Source organism: Diadema antillarum, unplaced genomic scaffold (assembly GCF_040938485.1).
Source record: "Diadema antillarum isolate AM-2024a unplaced genomic scaffold, OU_Dant_1.0 seq00000460_RagTag, whole genome shotgun sequence".
NCBI lineage: Eukaryota > Metazoa > Echinodermata > Echinoidea > Diadematoida > Diadematidae > Diadema > Diadema antillarum.
Genome location: NW_027271431.1, coordinates 354,505 through 382,466, shown reverse-complemented (window position 1 = coordinate 382,466; position 27,962 = coordinate 354,505). Strand labels below are relative to the sequence as shown.

General features: G+C 38.1%; 1 protein-coding gene across 1 annotated transcript; it reads right to left on the bottom strand.

Annotated features, from left to right (window-relative positions):
* Positions 1–881: 881 nt before the first annotated feature.
* LOC139733052 (glutamate receptor 4-like) lies at positions 882–27,962 on the bottom strand. Its single transcript, XM_071643896.1, has 18 exons — positions 27,869–27,962; positions 21,028–21,171; positions 17,158–17,415; positions 15,320–15,498; positions 13,973–14,026; positions 13,348–13,545; positions 12,483–12,653; positions 11,680–11,784; positions 11,033–11,140; positions 10,022–10,225; positions 8,891–9,149; positions 7,969–8,113; positions 7,090–7,288; positions 6,261–6,511; positions 5,113–5,224; positions 3,127–3,261; positions 2,336–2,449; positions 882–941 (listed from the first exon to the last, which is right to left on the bottom strand). The coding sequence occupies exons 1-18, from the start codon at positions 27,960–27,962 to the stop codon at positions 882–884; spliced, it is 2,790 nt and encodes a 929-aa protein (XP_071499997.1).

The window sequence follows — 27,962 nt, the reverse complement described above, 5'->3', positions numbered from 1 at the left end:
CGCAAATTTCTTAACTTCTCTTTATATCTTACAATACACAACGGATCAAATTTCCATTGATCGTGATGATACAATTATTATCATCAACACCATTGATATCTGTCTAATTACTTACTTGTCACTATTATTGCTACTATGTCAACATTTGTTCTAAACATAATGAATGGAAAAGCGATCAAAATGAAATACCGATAATAGTGATTCCTATCGTCATTATTAACATGCTAATTTTTTTACTGTTGCTATTATGACAACAAGGAAAATTTGATTTCGCCAAGCAGAAGTGAGATTAGTCAAAAGTAACGGTTTAACGGTGACATTTGAAGGACAACTGACAAGTCATAATAATTATGTGCACGCATATAATCATATTATACTCGCTTATTTCAAATACCACATTTAAATATGTCTGAAAAAAAAAACATGAAAGTAAGAACGTTATTCTATGAACATGACAATCCTAACACATTTCACGTAATAAATGATACAGGTATCATGTAATGAAAAAAAAAAGCTCGAACATAAACTCACACGAGCCATTACCGATGCTGAAGATAATATACAAAAACTGTCTGGAACATAACTAAAAGCGAAGGTAAAAATATAACTGACAATCTTTTCGGTCAGTGAGTCAATGATCTATTTTTCGATAAAAGCTAAGATGACTATAAAACCGATTAGACAAAAAAAAAATCATCATTTTACCTTGGCCTGCCTTGGCCTGCGACCACGCAGATCAATTGTTCAGTTTGCGAGGCCTCTTGCGAAGCAAGACAAACTACACAGTTCAAACAACAATAGCCTCATCACATATTGGACCCCGAGGCCATTTTTTTTTTCACTCTATATATGACCTTAACTAAAAATGAATCGATCCACGGTTAGACAGAAGTCTGGCCTCGCTTGATCAATGCTGGAGACTCCTTGTCCCTTGGGAGCAACTGGAAAGAAAAAAAAACAGTGGATAGATTACGACATAGATGAAAATAACGATGATGATGATGATGACGACGATGAAATTGGTGATGATGGTGATAGGGCGATAAAGGCAGCAACAATGACGATGTCAGCGATGATGTCGGTGTTGGTAATCTTTGCTGTTAGTATACTGGCCTTACAGATGACAGCGATTCAATGACCGTGATGATGATGATGATGATGGTGATGGTGATGGTGATGATGATGGTGATAACGTCAAATAATGATAAGGTGGATGAGAATGACGTACATGAGGTGTGAAAAAAGTGACAGTGGTTTTGAAGGTTTCTGTCCTTAAAGCTGACTTCGATAGTGATGGTGGTGGTGGTGATGATGATGATGATAATGATGGTGTTAGCATAATTTGTGTCCTTGACTGTAATAACCACCATGACGATGATGCATTTGGTTACTGTAGTGATGGAATCTTGTCATTGTTATTGTGAAGACAGTAAATATTATGATACCGTTAAAAGATGATGATGATGATGATGATGATGATGATGATTATCATTATCATTATTATTATTGTATGTGGTAACGGTCATGACAATGATAACAATGATGCTGCTGATGATGATCAGGATGACGACATCAGTCCCAAGGAGGATATTGACTGGATGTTCAGCACAACACATAGTTTCAAGGATTTTCAAACTTCCGAACTGCTCCATAACCAAGTGAATACAATTATCTCCCTTCTCTATTCTTATCCCAAAATCATTCGTTTTCATTTACTCTAATCTGCATCAACCCACTAGACGATAATATAATGCACAGTCTAACCAGAAAAATTTAGTTATACAACATTTCATCAATTGTAATGTCCTGTCCCTGAGATATAATTATTTCACATGAATCTAATACATCGTGTAGGCCTATTTGTTGTCGTGAGCAACACGCTAAACCCTTTCCCTGCAAAATTCTAAACCTCTGACGTAGGCAGTGAATAACGGAGGAATCAAAGATGAGAATGGCCTATACAATGCAGACATGTACCAACGTTATGTAAGTAACTATTTGTACGAAGTAACTATTCTAATAATTATTATTGAGAGGAAAAAGAAGCCGGAAGTGTGTATTATCTGTTACAGTTCCTTATTCAGAAGATTTGTCATTCGTTATTTCAAAGGGCGTTAATTCGAAAGTGAAATAAGATTCGTCATTTTGAAGGTTCGTTCATCCGACAGTGAAAACAAAGTTCGTTCTACCGAAGGTTCGTTAATCCGAAAACGAAATAAGGCTCGTAATTCCGAAGGTTCCTTTCATTTTCGGACTAATGAACCTTATTTCATTTTCAGATGAACGAACCTCGGAATAACGAACATCACAGTATTATCACCGTGCCAATACTCACTGCTTTCTCGCATGCCATCTGGTTTACCGGTCTCATGATAGGATAAGTAGGCATCCCTTTCTCACCAGTGACCGACATTCGAATCTTCGCTTTCAAGGCGTGGGAAAGTGACACCTGTAATGAATGTCACAAAATTACAAATGTCAACTGTTACAAATGTTACAAATGTTACAAATCTCATCAAATGCTACATAAGTTTCGAGCACGTCACAAAATGTTTCAAGCCTGTATATCAATGTTGCGAAGGCCACCAATTTTAACGACAAAATGACATAATCAGAAATATCTTTCGCTTTACTTTTCAACATATCGTTGTGCTTGTTCGAATTCTAGAATTCATGATTGTTTACTTTTGGTGGCTGATGTTTACAGAAATTATAGCTGCTTTAGTACTTTAACTCCGAGTCAATCAGTGTCATTAATTAACATTTATCTCTACTGTTCTGTTATCACAAGTCATGCATTTATTGCAAATGCTTAATGATTTATTTTCATATCATATTGCTGATAACTGCCGTAACAAGATTTTTAACAAATAGTTTGAAAATTTCGAAGTAAACTGACACTGATGTATAAAAGACAAATCAAATAAACAATTATAGTGTATAACAACGTGAAAAGTAATCAAATGACATTAGAATCTTGGCTTCGATTAAGTTTGCAACAGAAAGAGAAATAAAATACGCCATTATAGGCCCACACCAAATGTAATATTGTCATATTACTTTTTTCAGCCTCTTCAAAGAGTTCAGAGAGAAGAAAGTGTCATATTGCAAGCTGACGTCACATACCTTTTCTTTGTTTGACTGCGCACGTGACCGCCAGTAGAATTCCGAGATGGCAACGAACATAGCCACGCCCATACCCACTATCAGGATATAGAATATTCCAGCTACGTTGCTCAGACTCAGGGCGTTAGCTTGGTCCTGCGACATTCGCAAAACAAAATATCAATGCACAATATTAACACCGAGACATTTGCAAAGAACCATTCAAACATGTACTACACAAACAAATACACACACATACACATTCTGGATGGATTGCCATTTGATTTGTTGTTTTGTTTTGCTTTGTTTTACTTGTGATCGCACAGATTTTTAATCTCTATCAATAATAGTATATTGAGAAACGTATGGACGTATTAAAAAATATGTCTGCATAATTATGCGAAAGTTTATTTGGCTTTTGTCAAATTAGCGGTAATCTGAATTTCTTTATCTCTTTCCGCTATGACTGGCGTAGATCTTAACAGCGTAAGTATAAGAGAAGGTTAAAAAGGCGTAAGGCTGCGAATGTCACGTTTCTTCGTCACACTGTGTATTAAAGTGTACCGTTTGGAGTGAGTATTTCACTATTTGGCCTTTTATTGGGTCATGTAGATTACAGCTGCCTTTTCAACAGAAGTGGAAGGTGCAGGGATGATCCGAATCGATTGTGACCTCTTCGGGTGTTATATCGATTATCGCATGAAAGACAAAGAGACCAAGTTAAAACCCACTTAGTATTCTTTGACGTATTGATCGCGAGCTGTTCTCACAGCTTCTTCAAACAAAACGGGTGTATTCATGGAAAGCTAACTACAAATAAGATTAAAATGGTGTTATAAAATACACACGACTGAGAATGTCTAATTCATTTCGTCAAGCTGTGTCTGATTAAGTGTACCATTCAACCCGAGTGTTTCTTTTTTCTTCCTGTTTTATCTGATCCATCCTGTTTTCCCCACATCATATTCGTCCTACGACTATCAGTCTTTATTGCATCGTAATTATGACATCATAGCATCACACGTTTCCCATAGACTTAAACACAGATCTTTTCTGAATGCCTTTTTGTATGTGTATGGTGGGGGGGGGGGCTGGGCATAAAATTCAACCAAATAAGTCATACCTTTCCCATCAAATTTCCATAATGTTGCAATTACCTTGTTGTGATCTTAATGGATTTCAGTTGTTAGGTCATGGACCAAAACCATGATTTTGATATTTTTATTTGACAAAAAAGAAGGAATGTGAGTTGAGGGTTCATGGCCTTAGCAACTTTGTGAAAGACATTTCCAGGGCCACAGGTTCCTGCTTGTTTGTATTAATTTTGTTCTAATTGACAGCGACAATTTAAACTCGATGTTGAATTTTTTTCAAGAGATCATGAATTTCCTTAATACTATATATGCTTTTTCTTTGAAAGTCTAAAACTCTTTAAAAAACATATCGGCTAAATTTTTTTGAGAACAAGTGTTACATTGAAGAAAAAACTAACTTAAAGGTGTATGTGAATTCAGTTAATTAAGTAAATGCATGACACACTCGGTGACAATTCGAGAAATATTGGACTATACATTGTATATTTTAAAAAATCGATCAGCTCCGTCACTGAATATATATTCTACAGCGATTTTTTGATGCCAGACGTTCACTAAATTCAATACACAAGGACAACGAAAGAGCACTTAAGCATGTTAAGGGAAGATTTTTGCTAGCGAACGGGAATTAGCATTTGCCTAAAGATGTCTCAGTTGTAAGTCGTGTGAAAGTGACCTTGTCGTCAAAACAACAACAAAAAATCTTTAAATTCCTTTTTATTGATGATCCTATCAGTGCGTTGAGTTATTTTGACATCACATGTTGGTAAATATTCCCATCTAACGAGGGCGGTTATGGGAATTCAATCAAAGCTTTCTGATAGATTGTCTGGTTTTCCTGAGATTTTTTACAATGACAGAATCCCCAAATAATGATTCTAAATGTTTGTGACAAGGACGAGATTCTGCTTACCACGGAATCTGACTGCACACCACACTCTCCCTTGTCGTACCACCATTTTTTCTTCAGTGTATCAAGCACGCCATCTTCGCCGAGTTGCAGTATAGCTAGCGTTAGTTCGTCTCTGGAGATGGAAAAGAACAATGATAATATGATTATACAGAAGCGCACTATATTCTCTTTGCTTTATACACCCAGTATAACACACAATGACTTAATTCTCCACCTTTAATCCGTGCAAATAAGACAGGTTTCGGAGTAAATTACGTCAATGACGACAGTAGTCTTGCCTATTCCCCTTGATTATTTTAGTTTCTCAATGTATTGAAATTGTTTCATATCTTCCTGAAAGGCAACCTGAAAGCTTTCCCTATCTGTCCTACGTAGCAACAGCTAAATAGTGTACACTGGTCATTATTCTACAATAACACGGAATAAGTGTATGAATTTGTCATCTCACATCACCTAACAGGAACATTAGACACGATTAAGTACATCTTTATTGAGACCTAAGAATTGACGGGTTATACCTAATGCGTTGAATTTTTTCTGTTTGCCTTTACAACAAAGGTTGCCCAGGTGACCAGAAATCTTATCTAGGCATTGAGCAGCATTGTAACGATCCATAAAATTGCACTCAATAAAAGAAAGGTTTATTTCTTTACTCTTCCTCCATTTTTAATCGACCAAAAGACACTTTGAAACAAATATGTACAAAAATATATCTTCACATATCTCTGGGGGTGCACGTCACGAGACCGACACCCACGAGTCATACAGCCCAAGAGTCATACAGCTCACAAGTCATACAGCCCATGAGTTATACAGCTCACGAGTCATACAGCCCACGAGACCGACACATTACGCGCCGTGTTGTATCTGCCGAACTCGTGGGCTGCTTTCACTTAGTGTCGGTCTCACGGGCTTTATTTGCCTAGTGTCGAACTCGTGGGCTGTAGGACTCGTGGGCTGTATGATTCATGGGTGTCGGTCTAGTGGGATGACCCCATCATTGGGGCAGGTGGAAATCTTGGATTTGACTGTCAAACAATGTGAAGTAGATATCAGGGTTAAAAATCGTCGGAATCCGCTGTGCTGCTGTTCACCATCATGGATGCTGGACGGATTCAACTTGTGGCTGCCATGGTAATCAAACTCACCTCAGCAGCGACCTCTCACGAGTGACACCGATGCCGTAGCTCTTGGAGTCCAGGTTGCTCCCAACCTTCATGGTGTCGCACGGCTTCTGCTGGTTCTGATACTCGTTCATGGTCGACTCCAGCATAAAGACGTATTTGCCGTTGGAGTGGCGAACGCGGCTGATGCCCTCCTCCGCCGAGTCGGTCATCGGCGACGGCACTGTCGTATTTATCCTCTGCCACATACGTTGGTAGATGTCAGTGTTTGAGGACTAGAGGGGGGGGGGGGGTCAGAGGAAGAGCAAAGTAACTTTAAGTTGGCTGGAAACTCGGGTCCTCACACATTTTGGAGAAACATCAGGCTTTCTTGTCTGTTTGTTTTGGTTTTTTGTTTTCTTTTTTATATCTTTTTATTTTTAATCATCTTTCATTGAGTCTGATTCAGATATGTTATCTCAAAAAATTGTTACACTTTTCTTGTTTAAAACAAAGGATATCACGTAAGTAAATACTTTGTTTTGTTTCTATCTTTTGTGTGTGTGTGTGTGTGTGTGTTTAATTCAAACATTGCTGATTGCATATTGTTTTTATACATTCAAGATGAAAGTTTTTGTTATGGGAATCAAATAAAGATTACCGAAAAACAAACAAAACGTGAGTACGGCACATCTAAAAAATGACAGTTGGATTACACGTGGATCCAAGCTTTCGATTTGTCACATTCCGTAATCATGTCTCTAATATTATTACCTATGAATACAGATTGATAAGATATATCATTTCTGTACTTTCTGCCAAGGAGAACGGAAAGAAGGAGTTATTGACAATTATTATTCAATGTCTCGTTTACCGAGAAGAACTGTTCGGTCGCTCCTGACCGCTGAATGCCGTACGATATGTCCTTCCGGTTCACCAGGTCTTCGGCGGAGTTAATGGGAGAAGACATGCGTTCTACCGTGAGGAAGGCGGCCAGGTTGGCCGTGTAGGAGGAGATGATGATTAGGGTGAAGAACCACCAGACCCCGCCCACAATGCGACCAGACAGACATCTGAAAGACAAGGCATCGCATTTATCAATTTTTTATATCATTTTTTTTTTAAACACGTAGCCTTTTCAGCTCACTTGGAACTGTTCTGCCAAGGGAAACTACAACACAATACACAACCAAAATAAAATTTGAGTGGAAAAAAAAAAACACCTTCTTCATGTTCTTGCAGATATGATAACGAATAGGAAACAAAGTTTAATACAAAACCATGCATAAGCAAATACAAAACTATGTAATGGAAATAAACAGTTGTACATAAGCTATGCTGATATCTAGTTGTAATTTTCATTTTGGTTTCCGTTTTCGTTTGTTGTTGTTGTTGTTGTTGTTGTTGTTGTTGTTGTTGTTGTTGTTGTTGTTGTTGTTAGCAGTAAATTGTGACTGGAGGAAAGTCGAAATACAGTACCCCGCTTTTTGTTTTGTTTTTGGTGTGGTTTGGTTTGGTTTGGTTTGGTTTGGTTTGGTTTGCACATGCATAGTGCTGACTGCTTAAAAAATAAAAAAAACAACAACAAAACGCAGAACCATGTGCAAGAATGACGCTTAGTGTAGGTGAAACGTTGATCGATTTTTTTACTGAATGTTAACATTAGCCATCATTTTGGGTTATCATTATTTTGTTTTTCACATCCATAGAATAACATACACAGAACTCTCATAGGTCTCGTTCACCGCCCTACCTCGGAGAGACTTCGCACCCTTGTTGCATGAGAGCACCCATCGAGAACCAAAGGCTGTTCTGAATGCCGAAGTTATTCTCTTTCTTGTCTCTTGGTTCCACTCGATCTATATCTCCCTCGGTAGAGGGCGCACAGGACAACGTGCCTATACAGTATAGTGGAGATGACAACCAAAATGCAGGAGTGCCAAAAGTCACAATCATTATCACTACATACAATTATGAATATTATACATATTCATACTAATATAGAAGAACCTGTTTAACCGATTTGAATTTTGCAATGATGCGATTTAAAAAAAAAAAGTCCTCACGGGTCCAACGCATTACGACATAAAATACGTGACTAGTACATAGTTTCGATGATGTCACGGTCTTTATTTATAGCTTAGGGTTGGAACCAGGTGCGAGCATGGTTGGCCATAATCATGTTCACAAATATATTCGGGCCAGGTGAGGTTGTTTAGAACCAGGGTATGACATCACATTTTGGTGTTCAATAGAGATATCAAGGAAGAACAGCTGCATTTCATACAATCTGGATGATTTCTCTTTGTACGTTTGTGGGTGTTTAAGATGTGATTCGGAAGTATAAGAATAATCATCAAGGAAATAAAAAAAAAATCAAACGTGTAACACATGATTTGATGCCTAGTCTTTATAACAATCCCTGAATTAACTCAAAATTGTCACATTTCAAAGTGCATTACCTAAGAACACTTTACCGAAGTCCAGCACCATCACAAATGAAGAAGACTTAAGAATAAGGAGAAACGGGAGATAAGGAGAGAGGTAAAGAAAAAACAAAAAGAAAGACGAAAGGGCAGGAGAGAATATCAGTTATAGAAAGATAGAGAAAAGAGAGAGAGGAGGAGGAGGAGAAAGAGAGAGGGGAGGAAGAGGAACATCTTTAAAGGGCGAACCTTGCTCCACTGTGTACCACTCGTCCGGGCTGAAGCGACTGACGAGAAAGAGCACGACACTGACCCCGAGGTAAGCGAAGATAATAGAGAGCCAGATCTCGTAGGAGAGAGGGTGGAGGAAGGAGAAGACGCTTGGCCTCGTGTTCTGGGGTTTCTTGATCATGATGCTGACTCCGAGACTCATGTACGGCTTCGTGAAGTCGATCACGCGCTCGCGGTCGGAGTTGATCGTCAGGGGAGCCAGCGCGATGTCGGCATCCTAGAGGAAGACGAAACACGAACGACTCTCCCATCACGTCATCTTGGTCTTTCGCATTTTTCAAAATTCATATCTTAATTTATCTTATTTGGAGAAAGATTTGATGGAAATGCTTACGTTTTAGTAAATCTGCGCAAGATAACATATTCGATAATTTCAAGAAAGTAAGAGAAAAGAGAAAGAAAGACAGACAGAAAGTAAGAAAGTTTGAGAGAGAAAAGTCGAGGGAGAGGGAAGGAGGGACTGAGGGAACCAATGTTAGAATGTTTGCAGCAAGAAGACTACAAAGTAATAAATATCTTGTAGAAATTAGAAAACGGAACATTTCCAATGTCGATCGTGGTTTTCACATTTAAGTAGGGGGAAGAGCAGTATACTCACGATTAAGCAATTACTTCATTGTTCACAGTAAGATTATGATATTATTTTTAAAAATGAATCGACAGGGGTCCTGAATAGCGACAAAGTGCAAAGCATATACATACTTGACAACATGTACACTTCAGGACCCGTAGTTTATAAATATCACTTTTTATGGGGTCCCTCCAGTTTCCTAGAGCCTGTTGATCCACTTTTATACGTAGAAGAAATGAAAAAGTGGCTAGAAGCTAACTTGCATGCGTTTTAATTGATTTTGGTGATCATTATGAGTATTACTTGTATGGTACGATTGGATTTGTCTGATTTTGTTCTCTGCTGAAATAAAATGAAATGAATGAACTGTAAAATGGCAATGGTAACTTCGCATGGATGCATATGGTACTAAGAATACTAAACCCAAGATGATTTAATAATGTGGGTGACTGCTGATTGTTACTCCAGCATGATTCGAAGCATCCATCATAGTTGATAATACTTTGTAATCTTTTTACCCCTTTGATGAGCTCCAGAATCATGCCGTCCCAGTTCCCATTGGCGTCCATGGCTCCATATTTGCTGTCGTTCCGCGCTCGGATCTCGAACTTGAACTTGTGATGCTCGTTTATCTGAGCGAGGAGGTCCACGCAGTAACCTTCGTAGCGGTCGTTTCCTGTGTACGACTCTTTTGGGTGCTTCATCATCACAAACGGACTTTCCTGGATAGGGTGTTAGAGGGCGCTTTAAATCAGGTAAACTCAGTGCCATATTCATATACGGCACTGGGTAAACTCAGTAAACAAGATATACTTGCACAAATACACAACAAGAAAAGAAAGTTAAGACCAGCTGCACATGGTTGGTAGAATAATGATATAAAAACAACAGCAACAACAAAATGAATTTCATAGTATCTCCAGCACTATAAAAAAGACAATGGATGATAGTCTCCCATAACTGTCGTTTCCTGTTTTGCTTTGTATGGGGGGGGGGGGGGTTATAGGTGGGGGAAGATGTAGAAAATATCTGATTGGTCGTCTTTTGGTGTACTTTCTGAATTAACATAAGTACATCAATAAAGTTACAATGAACCTAAAATTATATAAGTTATGTCTTGATTAAGTTATGTTTTATATTTTATAGCAAAATTCATGTAATTTGCATCTCAACTAAAGGATGAAGAGAAGGAGGATACCAAAAAAAGTGCAAGAAAGAGAAGAAGAAGAAGAAGAAGATGATGAGGAAACAAACAAAAACAGTGAAGAGACAGGACATCAACTCTCACAATACCATGTATTTACCTCAGAGGTTTCCGCATGGAATGCTATCACATCTAGGTAGATGGCAACCAACGCAATTCATGACGTCAGAATACATCACAATTTCATTCAAGGTCATTAGAGCAATTAAGTGATCAGAATTTAGTCATCTTTTCCTTTCTGTTGACCAAGTAGTAACACAACTTCGTTACCGTACGAAAGCAACGAATGCAGGATTACTGACCATTGCTCTGAGTACCCTCTTACCAGAACTGTGGTAACAATGATGGTCTTGTTCAGATCACGAGAGCGATTTTGTCCGTTGACCCCATAGAGCTTCAACCGTGGATTAGCACTTTGGTCCCAGATCCCGACCTGTAGAATTAACATCAAGAAGAACAAAAACAAATCAAATATGTTAATTAAAAAAACAAAACAAAAAAAGACAATTTGAAAGTCATACTGATTGCATCTAAAATGGTATTTTCATCTAGAAATCATAGCACATGTTTAGCTTTAAGGCATTATTTACCATTTGCAGATGAAACAAAAACCCAGCTTTAGTGCTTCAAAATAGTTCTAAAATGTGAGTTAAGGATAGAATCAACCAATCTAAAACTGTTAATCAGTATAATCAATGTTATGCATCGTTAAATACGCAAAATATGAACAGTAGTTGTAATAAAATTGCTTCTAGAATAAATCGTCTACAGTTATGATTTATTGAGAAAAATGGTGATATCTCATTATATCTTAGGCTTTATTGTGACATTTTTATATGGTAGGATCATTGTTTTGTGATACAACTGACCTACACATATGCATCAAATGTGATAACTCGATTTTTTTTTAAATCGCTGTTGCCCATGGTAAACAGTACCTGCATTTTTGTCAATAATGTATTACATAATCACCTCTTCCAGACCGGTTGGTCTCAAGCCAAGCACCTGTAGGGTGTGGTTGGTACGCTCGCCATTGGCATCGAAAGCAATCAGGCCCGTGATGCTCCGAAATTGAACCTGGATTGGGGAGAGAGAGGGGGGAAAAACTTGATAAACTGAAACCACATTAACAAATAAAAACATGTAGTGTATGTAAGAACTCACACATAATTCATGTGTGTGTGTATGTGTATATAATGCATAACAAATAAATAACTATAACTATTGATTGTATATATAAATGTATATTATAGTATTACGGCAGACACAGCAAAAATGTCAGCGAAGCTTTTTAAAGTTTGACGTAAGATGCAGTCTGGCGTGTAGGAGCTATAGGTCATACATTCTAAGTTCAAATCCATAGATTATACTGTATAGACCTGATCTTGACCAAAATAGTTTTAACGTTAAGAGTATCTAGGAGAAGACCTAACAGTTGGGCCTAGCTCTAGATCTGGCTCCAGGTCTTGAAACGGGTGCGCGTGTGCATCAATGTTTTATGATACACAAGTTTAGTGTGTCCTAGGATCTATTGCACAGCTGGCTGGCTTGATTTACCGTTCAACAGACTCTACTGCACTAGCTGCCATTTCGAGTGAGAGTAGGATAGCTGATTCTGCTAAATGTCATGTTACCCGCATTCATCCAATCAGATGGCAAGGATCTATACATGTGTTGCATAAACAAAGCTATTGATTGAGATGCACAAAACTTTTGGCAGGTATAAGATATTCGTTACGTTCATAGTATACCATTGCTCCCAAAAGGTAGCCCACCTGTTTAGTGTACTTCAATAAGTCGTAATCGTGCCTGCTTCCCGTGATACCGGTAGACGAGCACGGCCGGGCCTCCCGGGCGCGGAATATGGGTAAGCAGCCGTATCTTTCCAACAGTTCCGTGGTTTTCGCGAACACCCGCGTCACGTCGTAGGCTAGCGCCGTCAACGTCTGAAATGCGAGGATTGCGGAAGAGCAGAAATGTCAAGATTCGTCTATGGAGCTTGTCATGTAATGTCGATGGGCTTAATCAGGTTACGGCATTGTACAATTATTGAGGGCAGAATTCTACGGATGCATAGCTTGTGGCGCTGTTCCGATGTAGATTTCTATCAGATTGAGACATAAAGATTACATGACAATTTTCTTACATACACATGCATACATACATAAATTTGTACATACATACACACATACATACACCTATACGGCGTACATGTATAGTTTATTATGCAAACTGCTATACTCAGTGAAATTTAAGCTAACCTTTAATATGCATGCATTTAGATATAATCCCTTGAAACTGCATTAATATGTGGTTTGAAGTTGTGTTGTGTGTGTGTGTGTGTGTGTGTGTGTGTGTTTTACGTTTTATTTTTTTCATTCATGTCTATCTCATTTTTAAAAAATCATAAATCCGGTGATGATTTCAAATTGGTATTTGGTTTTCATTTTTTTTTTGTATATATTTAACTTTTTTCCAATACAAAGATGAGCAATCATATTCAAAGTTGCCGATTTACAAACGAAATGACGAATGACGAAATAACTACAGATTATCTACAGCAAAATTTTATTTGGACTTGAGACTGGGCTTCGTGTAGGGTTCATGAGTGAAAACTGTATGCGTGGAATATAATTCTACCTTGATGGAGTTGTCACTGTATCCATAGAGAGGGTTTAAGTCCTGCGTGCCGTTCAGCCTCGACGTCTTATTCGCTCTAATTTTGCTCCACTTTTTCTGAAGGATCAGGTAGTTTTCGTTGGTTTTGTTCATCAGCTGGAATCCAGTCACGTTCATTCCGCCGTAGAGGAAGAAGTCCATGTTAGCGTCGCTTATGTCCTGCGTGGAGTCGAGATAGTCATAGCGTCATTAATTATGAGATAATAATACCTCCTCCCCTCCCTCATCTTTCTCTTTACTCTGTCTCCGCATCTCTCTTTCTTTATGTTTCTGTTTTCTTAGTGTGAGCATCGTGTGTTTGTGAGCGATGGTGCTTATTTTTGTTAAGGTATGTTTGCGTGTGTGCGTGTGTAGTGGGGAGTCGGGAAGGGGGGTGGGGGTTGTTTGGGATGGGGGAGTACGTGAACATTATTTGGCTAGAGAGATTTATGCACTCGTGTGTTTATTTGTGTGTCAGTCTCAATATGCAAACGATGATTAGTCAAAGCAAATAAACAAGAAACCATAATCAATTAGACACTATAGGCACACGTGCATATTGAATCAAAATATGAAAAAACAAAGATGGCGACTCAGTCGTACTTACCAAATCTAGAAAGATGAAATGGTAAGACTGTGTAATCATGCCGAGGACGCTCGCCTGGAATGAAAAGAATATCATTTCGTAACAAAAAAAAAAACACTCGTCAAGGTTCCATTATAACCACGATAACATCGAAAGATGTTGTCATTGTTATCATGGTCATTAGTGTTGTTATAAAAGACAGGAAACAGCTACGGCAAAACAAGTTATAATCTTATATTGTCTAGGCTAATATGCCCATCAATGCAAGTAATAAAGGCGTATGTTATGGATAATATTTGTCTGATCGAGGCATTAACAGTTCCTTATATCTTTAAATAGTCATGATAAAGACATTAGAAAATAATCATAATGACCCTTTTTTGATGTAAGTGAAAGAATCAAACATATTCGCATAAGTAAGGATATATATTTTGTAGTTTTATGGAACGCGCAGGCAAAGAAAAAATGGCAAACGCTGGATCAAACCGGATTCTAGATTCCTTTGAACCTGTTTCCATGCAATTGCGCACACACACAAAAAAAAAGGTGTACAGGGGCCCACCAGGCTCCCTTGTGAATTTTTTAAATCACAGTTTTATTGCAGGTTTGCTTGGTCCTGCAACGACGAAAGCATTCAAAATCATTGGACTACGAACTATGTAAATAAATATCGAAATCTGTAGCGGAAATTGATGGCACATCAGGAGATCAGAAATGGGCTTCAATTCGAACCAACAAACTTACATGTATATAAAGTACTTCCCTTTCTGCATTGGTATCAGTGCAATGTTTCTGTTAATGTGCAACCGCATGTGTTACCAATTCTCATTTGTAATTCTCATTCGCATTTGATCTATGATTTACGATGTACTTCATTTTGAATTCAAGAATGCGAATCCATGGGCAAGAATGTGCCCTGTCACAGGCAAAGCTTGTAGCACAATTCAAAATCTCAAACCTGTGGATATCATTCATTTTTAATGTTACAGCAGGATACGCTCTGATCGTAAATCTTCTGTATTAGCATTATGTGGTCGTCGGTGGCAGGGTTCGTAATACGCACATTGTCCATCCTTTAAACATCAAGGAAGAAACACAAGCTGAGTTCTAGTGTCACGTCGTCAATCTTCTATTCCTAGCTCCCAATATCTACTCAAGTTAGTCTACAATACATATACCGAAAATGTTGCAAAGATTCATTGTATAATAACGTTTTACATTTCCTTGTGACCTTCTGTAGGCATCGTATTTTTTTTAACCTGTTGATTGGCTTTTAACCACGTTCGGGGCCATCATTATCATGTCAATTTTGGGACAGTGTGACCCCACCTTATTACTTTTTCTGATGATGATCTCAGGATATACTACCTGACTTAGAATCACGACAGAGTCGTTTCCAACGGTGTCGCAGACGATGCGGTGCCGGCCGGAGTCACGGAAACTCTTGAGCAGTTCCCGCGTTTTCAGCTTGTCTCCCACCTGCCTTAGCTCGATGTCATACTTCTTCGGGGACAGACGAGACGAAAGGGTCTGGTAGCGCTGAAGAGCTGGAGATAACGATCATATAACAAGCTACCCGATGTCAATGAGTTCATTTAGGTGGAGGTAGTGACATAAAGACCAGTGTCGGCGTAGCCTGGAAGAAGTACTATACTTGTTTCTCATTCAACAAATGTACAACATCTTCAAACTCTCAAAAACTCTGTTTAGGAGGACACAGATTTGTGAAATTTATATAGCATTTCTGTTCATTCTGTGGGTAATGTGTGAGTGTATGAGTGTGAGCGCGTGCGTGTGTGTGTGTTTTTGCGTGTGTTTGGTGTGTGTGTATGTGTGTGTTTATATTAATTTTGTTAAACATGGACCTGACATTGAATGAAATTCAAATAGAGAATATCATAAAACAAAAAAGTGTTTGTGTGTGTGTGTGTGTGTGTGCGCGCGCGCGCGTAAGCGGATAAACGTCTAAATTTGACACGATTGATAGCCCGCTCGCTCGCGGCGAAAAAGATATAGCATGTATTAACTGTATAGGAGTTGATGCCAAAAATATGTTCATATCCTGCTTGCGACATTCATCCATAAGACAAAACATCTTGCTTACAATGTCCCCTCTAGAGGGGTAGGCCTACCTGGTAAGACTGGGGAAATGATAGCAGGGTTCCCTAGCAGTGATAATACTGAAAAGACAGTATTTACAAAACAAGATATTGTAGCTCATTTTTAACAGACAAGAAAGCACATTTTGAGTACGAACAATCCTAAGTGTTTTTTTTTTTTTTTTTTTTTTTTTTGCGGGTAGCCAGTGAAGAGATTGTAGAATGGGAATAAAAGCATGTTGAATCTTATAAAACACTTATATCGAAAGTGAATTCCAATCGTATGTCCTGTTTAAATCATTGGTTCCTGTCAATCATCTTCAGAGTGATTGTCATCCTTCCATCAGATTCATTATTCGATTCGAATAATTGACTGTTTATTTCTGTTTATTTCGACTCGATATTAAAGGGTGTGTACAGTTCTGGTCGAGGTGCAGATTTAGCTTTTAACATTTTGTGAGATATTCGGAAACCACTCTATGAGATGTCAAAGAGCATGCAGTTCTAAGGGGTATCAAAAGTTTATTCGATGAAAATTGGTTTTGAAATGGCTGAGATGTCCAAAAACAAGGTGAAACAAAGAGATACTAATAAATTTGGGGCATGTCGCCTTTTATTATTAGCTCTTTTTTTGATATCTCAGCCATTTGAAAACCTATTTTAATGAAATAAACGTTGAATCCTTCTTAAAATTACATGCTCTTTCATATTTCATAAAAGGCATTTCATTATCTCACTTAGGAATGTTCAAAACATGAATCCCTACCTCAACCAGTACTGTACAGTCCCTTTAATTTCCCCACAGTAGCGCATAACGGTGCATGTATATTGTCAATCTGGGCCTCAATCGACCCCCCTCCCCTCCCCCCCCCCAAGCCTCTCTCTCCGTCTTTTTAGGTGATACTCTACCAGCGTATCACTTAATGTATAGTGTTTGTCATTTCTAGTCAGAATTTGGCTGACCTTTTCATCTCTCTATCAAACTTCTGAGCACCAAACGACTCCATAAAATTGAGGCGTATATGAGAAGCTTAATTTTAGAAGAACAACAATTTCATGTTCTATAAGATGTACAGAGGATATAGCTGAAGAAAGTCATTTGTTTACCTTCTTCACCGCTGTAGATGTAGGCGAATTTTTCCCACTTGTGATAGCGGATGAGATCTTCCAGGGGCTGGACCAGCGATGGCATGATTGAGACAAGGAAGTCCCTCTCGTCGGATCTGATGCCCATATCGGTCTTCGACAGACTGGCCGTGACGTAGGGGATGAGGAAGTTGTTGGCGTAGGCCCGGAATGTCCGAAGGGAGACAAGACTCGAGTGACCACCGGTCAAGAGACTCTTCTGTCGGTACAACTTACACACTGCAAGAAAGGAGGGGTTGGTCAACGCATAAACGGACAACTACATCCGGTAAACATAATCGTGAAACAACAGAAAAGCGAAAGGTAATACAGAAATTAATCAAGTAATACAGGTACTGCAGTAATAAGAAAATGTTCTGGGTGGCTCTTCGAAGTCACAGATTACTCTGTATTGGAGGTTTCGTTGTTGTTATTGCTGTTATTTCTGGTATGTACTTTCACTATTCGTTTAACAAATTTTAGTTAAGTTTTCATAGATTTTAAAAATTGCAGGGAAGTTATTTCGGTTGCAAAGGATAAAGAGTTATGCTTCAAATTCCCGGATGCATTATGGAGTGAAATGACCAGAAAATGAATTTGGTTACAGGCTGTTTAGTTGCATTCTCCCCTTTTGTGTTATTTTGAATTCTCCTCATCTCTTTGACTATCTGCATGCAGTTTTGACTTTGAAGAACAAATTTAATGGTATTTGGACTACTGAGAAACACACGTAGCCGCATAAGCCGTGTATTGTATGTTTAATGCAAGGCTGATTACGAATTCCGTCACAACATGCCGTGTTCGATTAGGGATGTTTTACGGGGTGGGGTGCGTGTGCTTTAATCGGTGTCACGATGAGTGATTATCGATCGGTATTGTCTCTACCTTGGTGCGCTCATCGCCGCTAGAGGGCTCCCTCGAGAACCATCACAATGGATCTTCCGAGACTTTATTACTCTCAAAAAGAACAATTAGACTCCATCATATTGCAAGGGGTGTCTATCACCAGACGATCAGTTTCAAAATTTCCGCTGATCTTTCCTCACCCATTTTTCTGCGCCATCGAAAGCAAACTTCTTTGATTCAGTCCACGTGTGTTTGCTTTTGTTTTTATAGGGATTAGTAATGTGTTTTTGTTTTGTTTTTTTTTTCGGGGGGGGGGGGAGGGGAGGGTTGTGCTGTTCGAGCTGATCAGAACTAAAGGTTGAAAAGTTTCTATATGTATCTTGTATGGGTGATTAGAACTCTTTGTCAAATCTTTCGTCAGGGATTTCTTATGAGAATAAGAATCCTTTGAGTGGTTTACAGTATACAAGCATGCTTTTCAGTGGACCTCTCAATTCTTTTTTTTTTTTCTCTAAACATAACTTCGTATTTTGCCGGTATGCATGTATAATTTTATTTGTTAACCATTATTCATCATGTAAAGTCGAATACATGCCTATGTTATGATTCCAGATTTATTCTGTGTTATGTTTTGCTGGAAAAAAAGAATAAAAAGAAATGAATTGAAGTTGAAATTGAATTGAAATTTGCAAACTTCATCCGCGGATGTGGATGGATCTTCGCTGACAATGTTTTGATATCACAATGGTGAAAAGGGAATACCATTATGGTGTATCATTTCACCACTGTTATTATGATGTCATCGAAATTATGTGGCAACCTTTGAATTGCCAACTTGAATACCCATTCACAATTCCTCGCGCGAATAGAATTTTGTTATCATTATCATCTGTAGTGTTTCATAACTAATTGACTACTCAAATTTTGTTTTCTATATAGAGGTCAAGATATCGTTTGAGTGTCCTACAAACACCATTGTTGATCGTAATAGTTTACGCACTTTATCCATCCCTTTCGTATTAGATGTTTAAACATATTATATTCAATACAATTTGAAATCCTCGGAATTTTAGATTCCTCCTGCAAATACTCGGTATCTCATTGCTATCTGATTTTTGCATGATTCTAAAGATGTAAACTCTCCTCCCGCTGCCTCCAGCTCCATGGCTAGTTTACTTTCACTCTTCTTTCAAAGAAATCGACTTTTACTGTGCATTACATAACGAGCATACAGAGCACGTCAATCTATATCAGTGATGAAACTGTGGAAGTGGTTTTATCAAATCCATTTGGATCCAGTTTCCCCAAAAAGACATAAACAAGTAGGACAAATATGAACACCAACTGTGAACGCTACGACTTGTTATTCAAGACAGCTAGCTTTTCTCCACCGAAATGCTCACAGTGCAGAATTGAAGCTACATGACACGGCCGAGCTATGGGCACAAGGTGTGTTTCTAGGCAGAGGTCCGTCTGGGTGGCAGGGGAAATCAAGATGGCGGAGATGAGCCGTAGAGGACGTCAATTATTCAGCATCCAATGAAAAATGCAGCCGCAGATTTACATTTTTTCTTCTTTCCTTTCTGCCTTTTCTCGTGGCGCCCTGCCCGGGAATTTGTGCCTAGAATGCCTCACGCACCAGCGTCATTACTGCTAAATTCATGATGATGATTATGACGAACGTATTGAAGAAGCAGCAGCAGAAGGGTAAAGAGAAGGGAAAGAAGAAGAACCAGAAGAAGAAGAAGAAGAAGAAGAAAGGGGAACATAAAATAAAGAGACGAAGATATGAAAGAAAAAGTAACTTAACAAAAGAAAAGGAGAAGGAAAACGGGGCAAGGATACGAAGGAAGAGAAAATAAGAAAGAAAGATGCAAAATGGCTCCTTAAAGAAGAAGAAAACGGAGAAGAGATTAAAGATAGATGATTACAGACAAAAGTATAGAAAAAGGAGGAAATGAAAGACAAGACAAATAATGCGAAAATACATAAGAAATAAAAGAAGAAAAAGTCATAAAAAGGGGGAAGAGGATATAGAAGAAGAACAAGACACCAGTAAGAAGAGATAGAAAATAGATAGATGCAAACATGGTGCCCAAAGATGTAACCCTCTGCAATAAAAACAATTTAGTGGTCTTCTGTTGCTGATGCTGTTGCTGTTGCAGTTGTTGTTGTTGTTGTTGTTGTTGCTGCTGCTGTTGTTGTTTTTGTTGTTTGTTGTCGTCGTCGTCGTTGTTGTTGTTGTTGTTGTTGTTGTTGTTGTTTGATATACCTCAAATAAAAGATGGGTTTGCATCCAGCCGGTAATTCGCTTTCCTAACCTCTCCATGAATTCAAGAAATCGAGAGTTTCTGCTATGGGTTACTGAGAAATTGTTTATGGAGTGCATTCTGCGAAATGCCCTCTTTTCCATTAATTATCTATCAGTCTCTGAAGCAGAGGAGTCCCTTGACGTTCACTTCCAAGAATCAAAATGTCGCAAGTACTGAGCCTAGTTACTGATGATAAAGAAATATAATGGCCTGGTCTGCACATGCATGTTTTAAATGTCGGTTTCCAACGAGAAATTGTGTTGTGCTAGAAAAAAAGTACAATGTGCCCGCATGTCGACAGGGGAGGGCTTTACAGATGCACACCGTGGGCAATACTAAGAAATATCATATTATTTTCATCTTAACAATCCACATTTGATGATGATGAACGATTAATGTGTGTGCTTGTTTGTGTGTGCCTTTGTGTGTGCGTGCTGCTGTCAACCTATTAGTGTCTTGCAAAATTTATTTTGCAAACACACCGTAGCATGCAAACTCACATTTTCAATCAACAGAAATATCTTGGAAATGCCACACTTTGTCCTGTTTGATAAAACTTCCTCCACATCTCACATGAATTATATTTTGTCACTATCGAATCGCCATTTTAATTTCAAGCTGTTTCTAGGTAAATTTCCCGTATTGAGCACATTGCGCATTATTCCCTTTCCGTAGCAGTGGGAATACAACTTACGTTCTCTGGTCACGTTGAAAGTGTTTCGTAGGTCCGTCGGAAGCGCGTACGCCACGAAGTTATGTTGAGTGCTGTTTTTCCGCGTGTTGTGGTAGATAATGCCATTCTCGAAACCAAACCTGTAGCGTCCATCTAAGATACCGCCTATGAAGCATTTATCAATATTCAAAAAGTGAGAGAAAGATATAGAGATAAGCAGCGGTTGATATATTATACGACATTGTATATTACGATACTTGGTGTCTATCATCCCCCTTATATCCCATTTATATATCATATCCTATTTCTTTAGAGACAAACGGGTACGTAAACCTGTTGACACACAGACACAGACACAAACGCACGCACACACACACACACACACACATATATATATATATATATATATATATGTATGTATATATATATGTATATATATATGTATATATATATATATATGTGTGTGTGTGTGTGTGTGTGTGTGTGACTATTGTTGCAATCAATGAATAAAATGAACATACAGTGAGTCATAGATAGATAGAGAAAAAAAGAAATTCACCAACACACTCTCTGAACTAACCCTACTTAGGAATACTGTTTGCCAATTTATGTTTTTTAACCAGATATAATTCATCAACAACGATGCTCCAAATCTGGACGCGATAAACATTGAGATATCGATATCAATTCGATTTTCAAATGATACTTGAATCATTGATTTCTACAATACTGCTGAAAACAATCAATGTGGATATTTTTTCTTTCTCTTTCTCTCTCTTTCCATCTCTCTCTTCCTCTCTCTCTCTCTCTCTCTCTCCTGCTTTCTTTGATAAAAGGAAGTTTAACACTGACACAAAAAACATGGATGGAAGCAAGATATCATTAAGCAGAGGGGTGGAGATATGAAGTATGAGTTGTCTTCAATTTGTCTGCCCTCTGTACAAATGAAATTTGTAAGATCGCAACTGCTGATCTGTACATTATATTCTTAACAAATATGTTGGAAAAAAAATGTAGATCAGCAGTTGTGGTCTTACATTTTTTTTTTTACATGGAGAGGGCAGAGAAATTGAAGAAGACTCGTACCTCAAAACCAATACAGTTTGGAAATAAATCTTTCGAGGGAATAGATTGATTTGGTCAGTTACCGAAGTTTCTATAGATTGCCCCTGCTGGAAAGAACACAGTGTCCCACAGTGTGAAACACAATGTGAACAGTGTGGGGACACACTGTGAACACAGTGTGACAGCTGTTCACACTGTTGAATTTAAGCGCTTTAACATTGTGAACACATTATAAATCATCAACTCACAATGTGAAGCACAACATTGATGTGTGTGAACTCTCTTTGAAACACCACACCACAGTGTGAAATTATCTACACACTGCTAAATTCGAGCGTTTTCACATAGGCGGCTATGTGATTACACTGTGAGAACCCGTCACTGTGTTCTTCACAGCATAGTGGTTGCAAACTCACATTACTATTATGAAGAACAGAAAATTGTAAATAACCGTCGTATTGAATGTAGTTACTTTGTTTTCCACGTGCAAATGATAAATTTGTTTTCATAATATGCTGAGAGGCAATGTGCAACTCTTATGACAGGAAGGCAATAAATTATTACTTTTACCGATCATTGTGCCATATCATAGACATAGTGCTCAATTTTATTATATTTGCTTCATTCATGCGACAGAAATGTGTAGCGTGACACTTGTGATATGGTGACATTGTGATATTGTATGCACTTGTGATGTAAATCCTATGTGATGACTTTATATTCGGTTATCAAATACTTCTAACAATCAGGGTTGGTAGTCATATTTCTTTGTCATAAGTGGGCAGCCTTTGCAAGTATCTTATCATTCGTATTCGAATAAACATCCCAAGAAAAGGGTCAATGTAAACTTCTACGCAAATACAAATGAAACGTGTAAAATAACATTATGGGCGTAGTTCATGTCATAAACACAGGCGACCATTGTGTACAACTATAGTAACACAGCCAACGAGCGCATCACACACACATTAGTCATGCAAGTCATGGAACTTGCATGGAAAATAAAAAGAATACTCGAGCATTGCAATCATAAACTGAGCCTGTCCAGAATAGCTGTCTATCTAACAAGGGATGTGAAGAAAATGTCTTCATAATTGCTGTACCAGACATAAATTTCTGAAAGAGAGGGGAAATTTTAGTTATGATAGTTCCAATTATTCTTTTCATTTTCTTTCGGAGACATAATCATACTTATATGAGTTGTTCAGGTATGTCTGTGAGTATGTATGTGTGCTTTATGTATAAATGTGTGCTACATGATGGCTTTGTATATCTCATCATTATGTGAGAATGTATGTGCATATGTGTGTGCGTTTGCAGTACTCGTTGCAGTTCTCGACGAAGTGCATCGTATTGCTCGTTTGTATAATTCATGCCTTTGGAAACAGTAGGACGCTGGACTACCCTGGAATTGATAATGACCACTGTGGTGGTTGGGGGAATTTAGACTTATCCCGGAGGGGGGGGGGGGGGGGGGGGAGAATAATGCATGATTGCATTACCTTCTTAATATCCTTCTGATGTTTGCTAGTGTATGGAAGAATGAACAATCAAAGGGAAAGACGCTCTCAGAATACGCCTTCTACTCGGAGAATGAAATTGAATTAATTAATTGCGTTGTTTCACTAATGGATCAATTAATACTAGCGTTAAAGAAAGGGAAACGCCGTCACTTCCAGGATGGTATCCGTAACATTGATATTGCAACCCTTTTTACCCACATTTATGGGAGCTCTATATACTTTTCACACTATTCCAATCAAACACCAGTATGCCTAATTAAAAGTACGTGAAAAACGAAAAGACTTTTTAGAGCAGGTGACACTCTCGTATGATTGTATTTCGGGAGGATTGGAAAATTGTTGTTGGTGTGATTTCAATGCCGTAGAAAGACTGCTGAAATACAATGGTATATATCACCGCAATATCAGATTAATGATAATAGGAGTATTTCTTTTTATACCAGAGCTAGTTGGTGTTGAAATATTACTATACAACAAGGAAAAGTGGGACAAGAGTGTAAAAGACAGTTTGAGCTTTTACAGGCAGAGAGTATTACTTGGATAGACAGCTTTCTCAGTGAGAACACTGAAATAAACGAAAAGAACCAAAACAAAAGTAGCGCATTCATGAAATAGTAGGCCTATTTTGTATACTTCTAGACTTCGAACAAAAAAAAAAGAAACAAGTGAAAATAATTACATATCACTTTCCGTGTGTATGAAAATGTCGTATTACTATAAAAACCAATGAATGATTACACAATATTCTTAGCGTACAATAGAATTTTATGTCAATAGTAAGTTCTTCCTATCATAACATGGCGTTACCAAAGAGTAAATGTAATTAACACTGCTCTCCCAGCTGTCATGATTGTGCTGCAGAATTAGGATGAGAAAAATTTTCTCTCTCTTTTCTTTCTTTCTTTAAAACAACAACAACAACAATTAGGGTGAAAAATTCTAATATATTACAACTATTATGACCAACCTATTTCACAGAACAATTTGTTTGTTGTTTTCAGTGGATTGTTCTTAACATGTTGAGGAAATCAGTCGACATCTTGTCATTTTCCACTTCATTGACACCATGGTACGACCTTTTCATAACAGCCCTCATGACGATCAATACCTGAACGAATTTTTCTTAACAGCTTTGATATAGCTTCTTACCGAGACTTTGACAAGAAAAAAACAAAGCAAAAACAAAACGCGTAAGCAAAAATCTGGAAATAATGTCAGGTTACCAAAATGCAGTGAATAAGATAAAAAGCGTAATGACGCTATAGGCACACTGCTTTTGTTTGTTTTTATTCCATATTCCAGTCACATTTTGAAATTATGTCATATTGATGTCAAGAATCAGATGTGCAAATTGTCGAATTTATCAAAAAAAAACTGAGTTAATAAGAGAATTAATACGTTGGAAATATGAGATTAACCAACAGTTTCAGCATTTTTTTCCTCCGATACAATATAGGTGGTAAATTCAGAGTTGCTAGGTTGATGGGGCCAAGATGACAACTTATTATAACTGCAGCAAAATTTCCTCAGGACTTAATGGGTTAAGATAGTGTACAAATCATTTCCATATATGGTTTTTAATGATGACTCTCTAAATAAGCTCGTGACTATCACTATCAGATATGTTACACTGGAAGGGCGCGTCCCGTCTGGTACCTCCGACAAGTGATCACTAAGACACAAAACAGTACAAATACTGCGTATATGGGTTAAAAGGATAAAAAGAGTTGTTATAAAGATCACCAAATAAAACATTAATTATAGCAAACTGTGATTTTAGTCTGCGTGAAATATAAATGGAAGTATACATCTTGCAAGTCAACAGTCAGGTACAGTTAAGTACATACAAATACTAGTAAATATCAGTAACCCGGCAAATATCTCATTAAGATACATTATAGGTACTTTATTTGTCGAAATGTCTTAACGCTTTCATGTAAATTTGTCAAAGCATGAAACCTAGACATAAACAGTATTCGACAAAAATGCATGATGTGTAAAATCACAAATGCAATGAAATTAGATGGACCTCGTTCTTGCACTACTCGTACTACACTGTATTATGTTTATATGCTTACACATGGTATACACATACACACAAATACGCATGCACCTCAAACTCGTACATACATACACACTGTCTCTCATTTCCGTGCGCATGCGTCATAAAAGGCTTCTTGATTCGTACCTGCACAAACGCTACTGCTGATTACCCATGCAAAGATGTACAGTATATGTCCGAAATTCATAACATCATTAAAAAAATTCAGTCATTGTACGACAATAAGATGTGGGAGAAAAGATGCAGAAATGTTTTTTTTTTTCTTACTGTGGTCTTAAAGGGCCATCACAGGATCCAAGCAGACCCATGATTTTCTGCTATGGTACGGCAGGCATTTTGCTTTTCCATTTTCTCTGCACATTATATTAATGAAGTCATCTTCTGAGTTTGTGGCAGGGTGTCAAAGGGTTCGAAAGAACCACACAGATGGGGTGGGTGTCTTAATAAGAGGTTGGACATCTGTCTTGCGTTGATAATGGGATCGGATGACACTGGTTCTACCTTGTGGGGCTGCTGATGAGGACATGGCCGGAATATGCCTCTTTATTCAGAGGTACATATCACCGTCCTCCGGTGGTGTTTAAACTCAATGTATTAAGCAGACACCCTGGGGCACGTGGTGGGTATCAACACACATGATGTCCGCTCCCCATTATCTGCGCGGCATTGGAGTGAAGAGGCATTTACATTCAGCATGGCAGTTGATTGCAGCATAGTTGGATTGGGAGCAACAGGTTGATAAAACTTTCCATGTGATCTTCTCATAAGCCTTGAAGATGTTTGCAATTTTATTGCTTTCTCCTGACATCAAGGAAAATGAGGGTATGGCGGTAGAATGATGCATTGCACTCTCCTTCCTTGATTTGTTACGGACCTCCTGCTAATTATGCTAATTAGTGTAGCTCCCATTGGCAGATTGATATTCAAGCTCTAAGCTCTAAGCGCGTTGGAAGACCCTGTGTTTTTTTGTTGATTACTTGATAGCTTGTGAAAGCATGACGTATCTATTTTACACACCAAAAAGCTTCCCAGCTTTACCCTCCAGATGGTTTGAGCTTGCCTTCCACATTCTGGCAAGAAATCTGTACAACAACACCTGCAAACTGTCTCTAATATAATGGTTTACATGGATGCCAAATCATATCCGGTTAAAACAAACAAACAAACAAACAACGTGAACAAGAGTACTTGAAGGGCGTTCAAAACCGTTGAGGTACACCTTACTCATAGAGTCCTACGCAGAGGTTAACCCTTTCTGTGCGAGGGACTTTGGACAGTTTGTACAACGCTGTGGGGTATGCTGTGCCTATTGTCGGATTGTCACTCAAAACACACGACGAGTTGAAGCAAACACACACACACACACTCTCTCTCTCTCTCTCTCTCTCACACACACACATACAAACACACGCAAAGCAAACCAAAAGACAAAGAAACAAAGTCATAATAGCAAGTATAACCCGTCACCACGGAAGACTAATAAAGTCACCCAAGATGACTCGTATGTTTTCATCGTATACCTGATATCCGTGGATTTCAAGTTTTCGTGATCATGACGTAGTTTTCCCAATAGCTAACCTCCAGAAGGTTTCGATAGCTGACCACTTCAAAATAATGAACCTTGGGAGAAAAGTGTCTTTTAGGGTTAGATGAGGTCTTACGTGCTGGAGAATTATTCCAACCCATACGGACATTCATATGGACTACCTTGCATCAGCAAAGAGACATTGTTAAAAAAAAAAATGCTAACAAGCATTCTTCGATATCTAATTAAGATATCAAACCTGTGGTATTTAAGAAAATGAGTTCAGAAATCTCTTGATTGTGATAGCCTTAGGTTATAATGTTTTCGAATTCATCAGAGGAACGGATGTTACAGTCAATGGTACACGTGTAAGCTATTATGTTTAACATAATTATATCGTACTGAAATCAAACATTTTCTACATTTACCTCTCAAACGTTATAATGCCTTCACAAGAAAATGTTAGTTTGTTTGATTTGTGGGTAAGACAGAAACGCCGTAACTTAATTTGCATCCATCGTATCAGAAAATGAGTTTTAATCATTTACATCCTATTGCATAATGACAGTCTGTAAATCACATTGTAAATACATGTATATTGCACTATCGATCATTGCAAAAAAAAAAAATACGAGCGTCGTTCTAAAATTGTTGGAATTGGGTGTTATACAATATGCACAAACTCACCGACTACCACTTGTGGGGCAGATTCAACGACAACGGGACAAACCGATATAGCAACGGAGACAGCCAGCAGAGCGCTCACACAGAAGGCATTCAT

Bases quoted from the DNA above. Each gene is read 5' to 3' on its own strand.
- LOC139733052 (XM_071643896.1), bottom strand. From the start codon at position 27,962: ATGAATGCCTTCTGTGTGAGCGCTCTGCTGGCTGTCTCCGTTGCTATA. The intron at 15,499-17,157 runs GTAAACAAATGA...CGTTATCTCCAG, and splicing joins CATCTACAGCGGTGAAGAAG to CTCTTCAGCGCTACCAGACC. The intron at 13,546-13,972 runs GTAAGTACGACT...GACTCCACGCAG, and splicing joins ATTTCATCTTTCTAGATTTG to GACATAAGCGACGCTAACAT.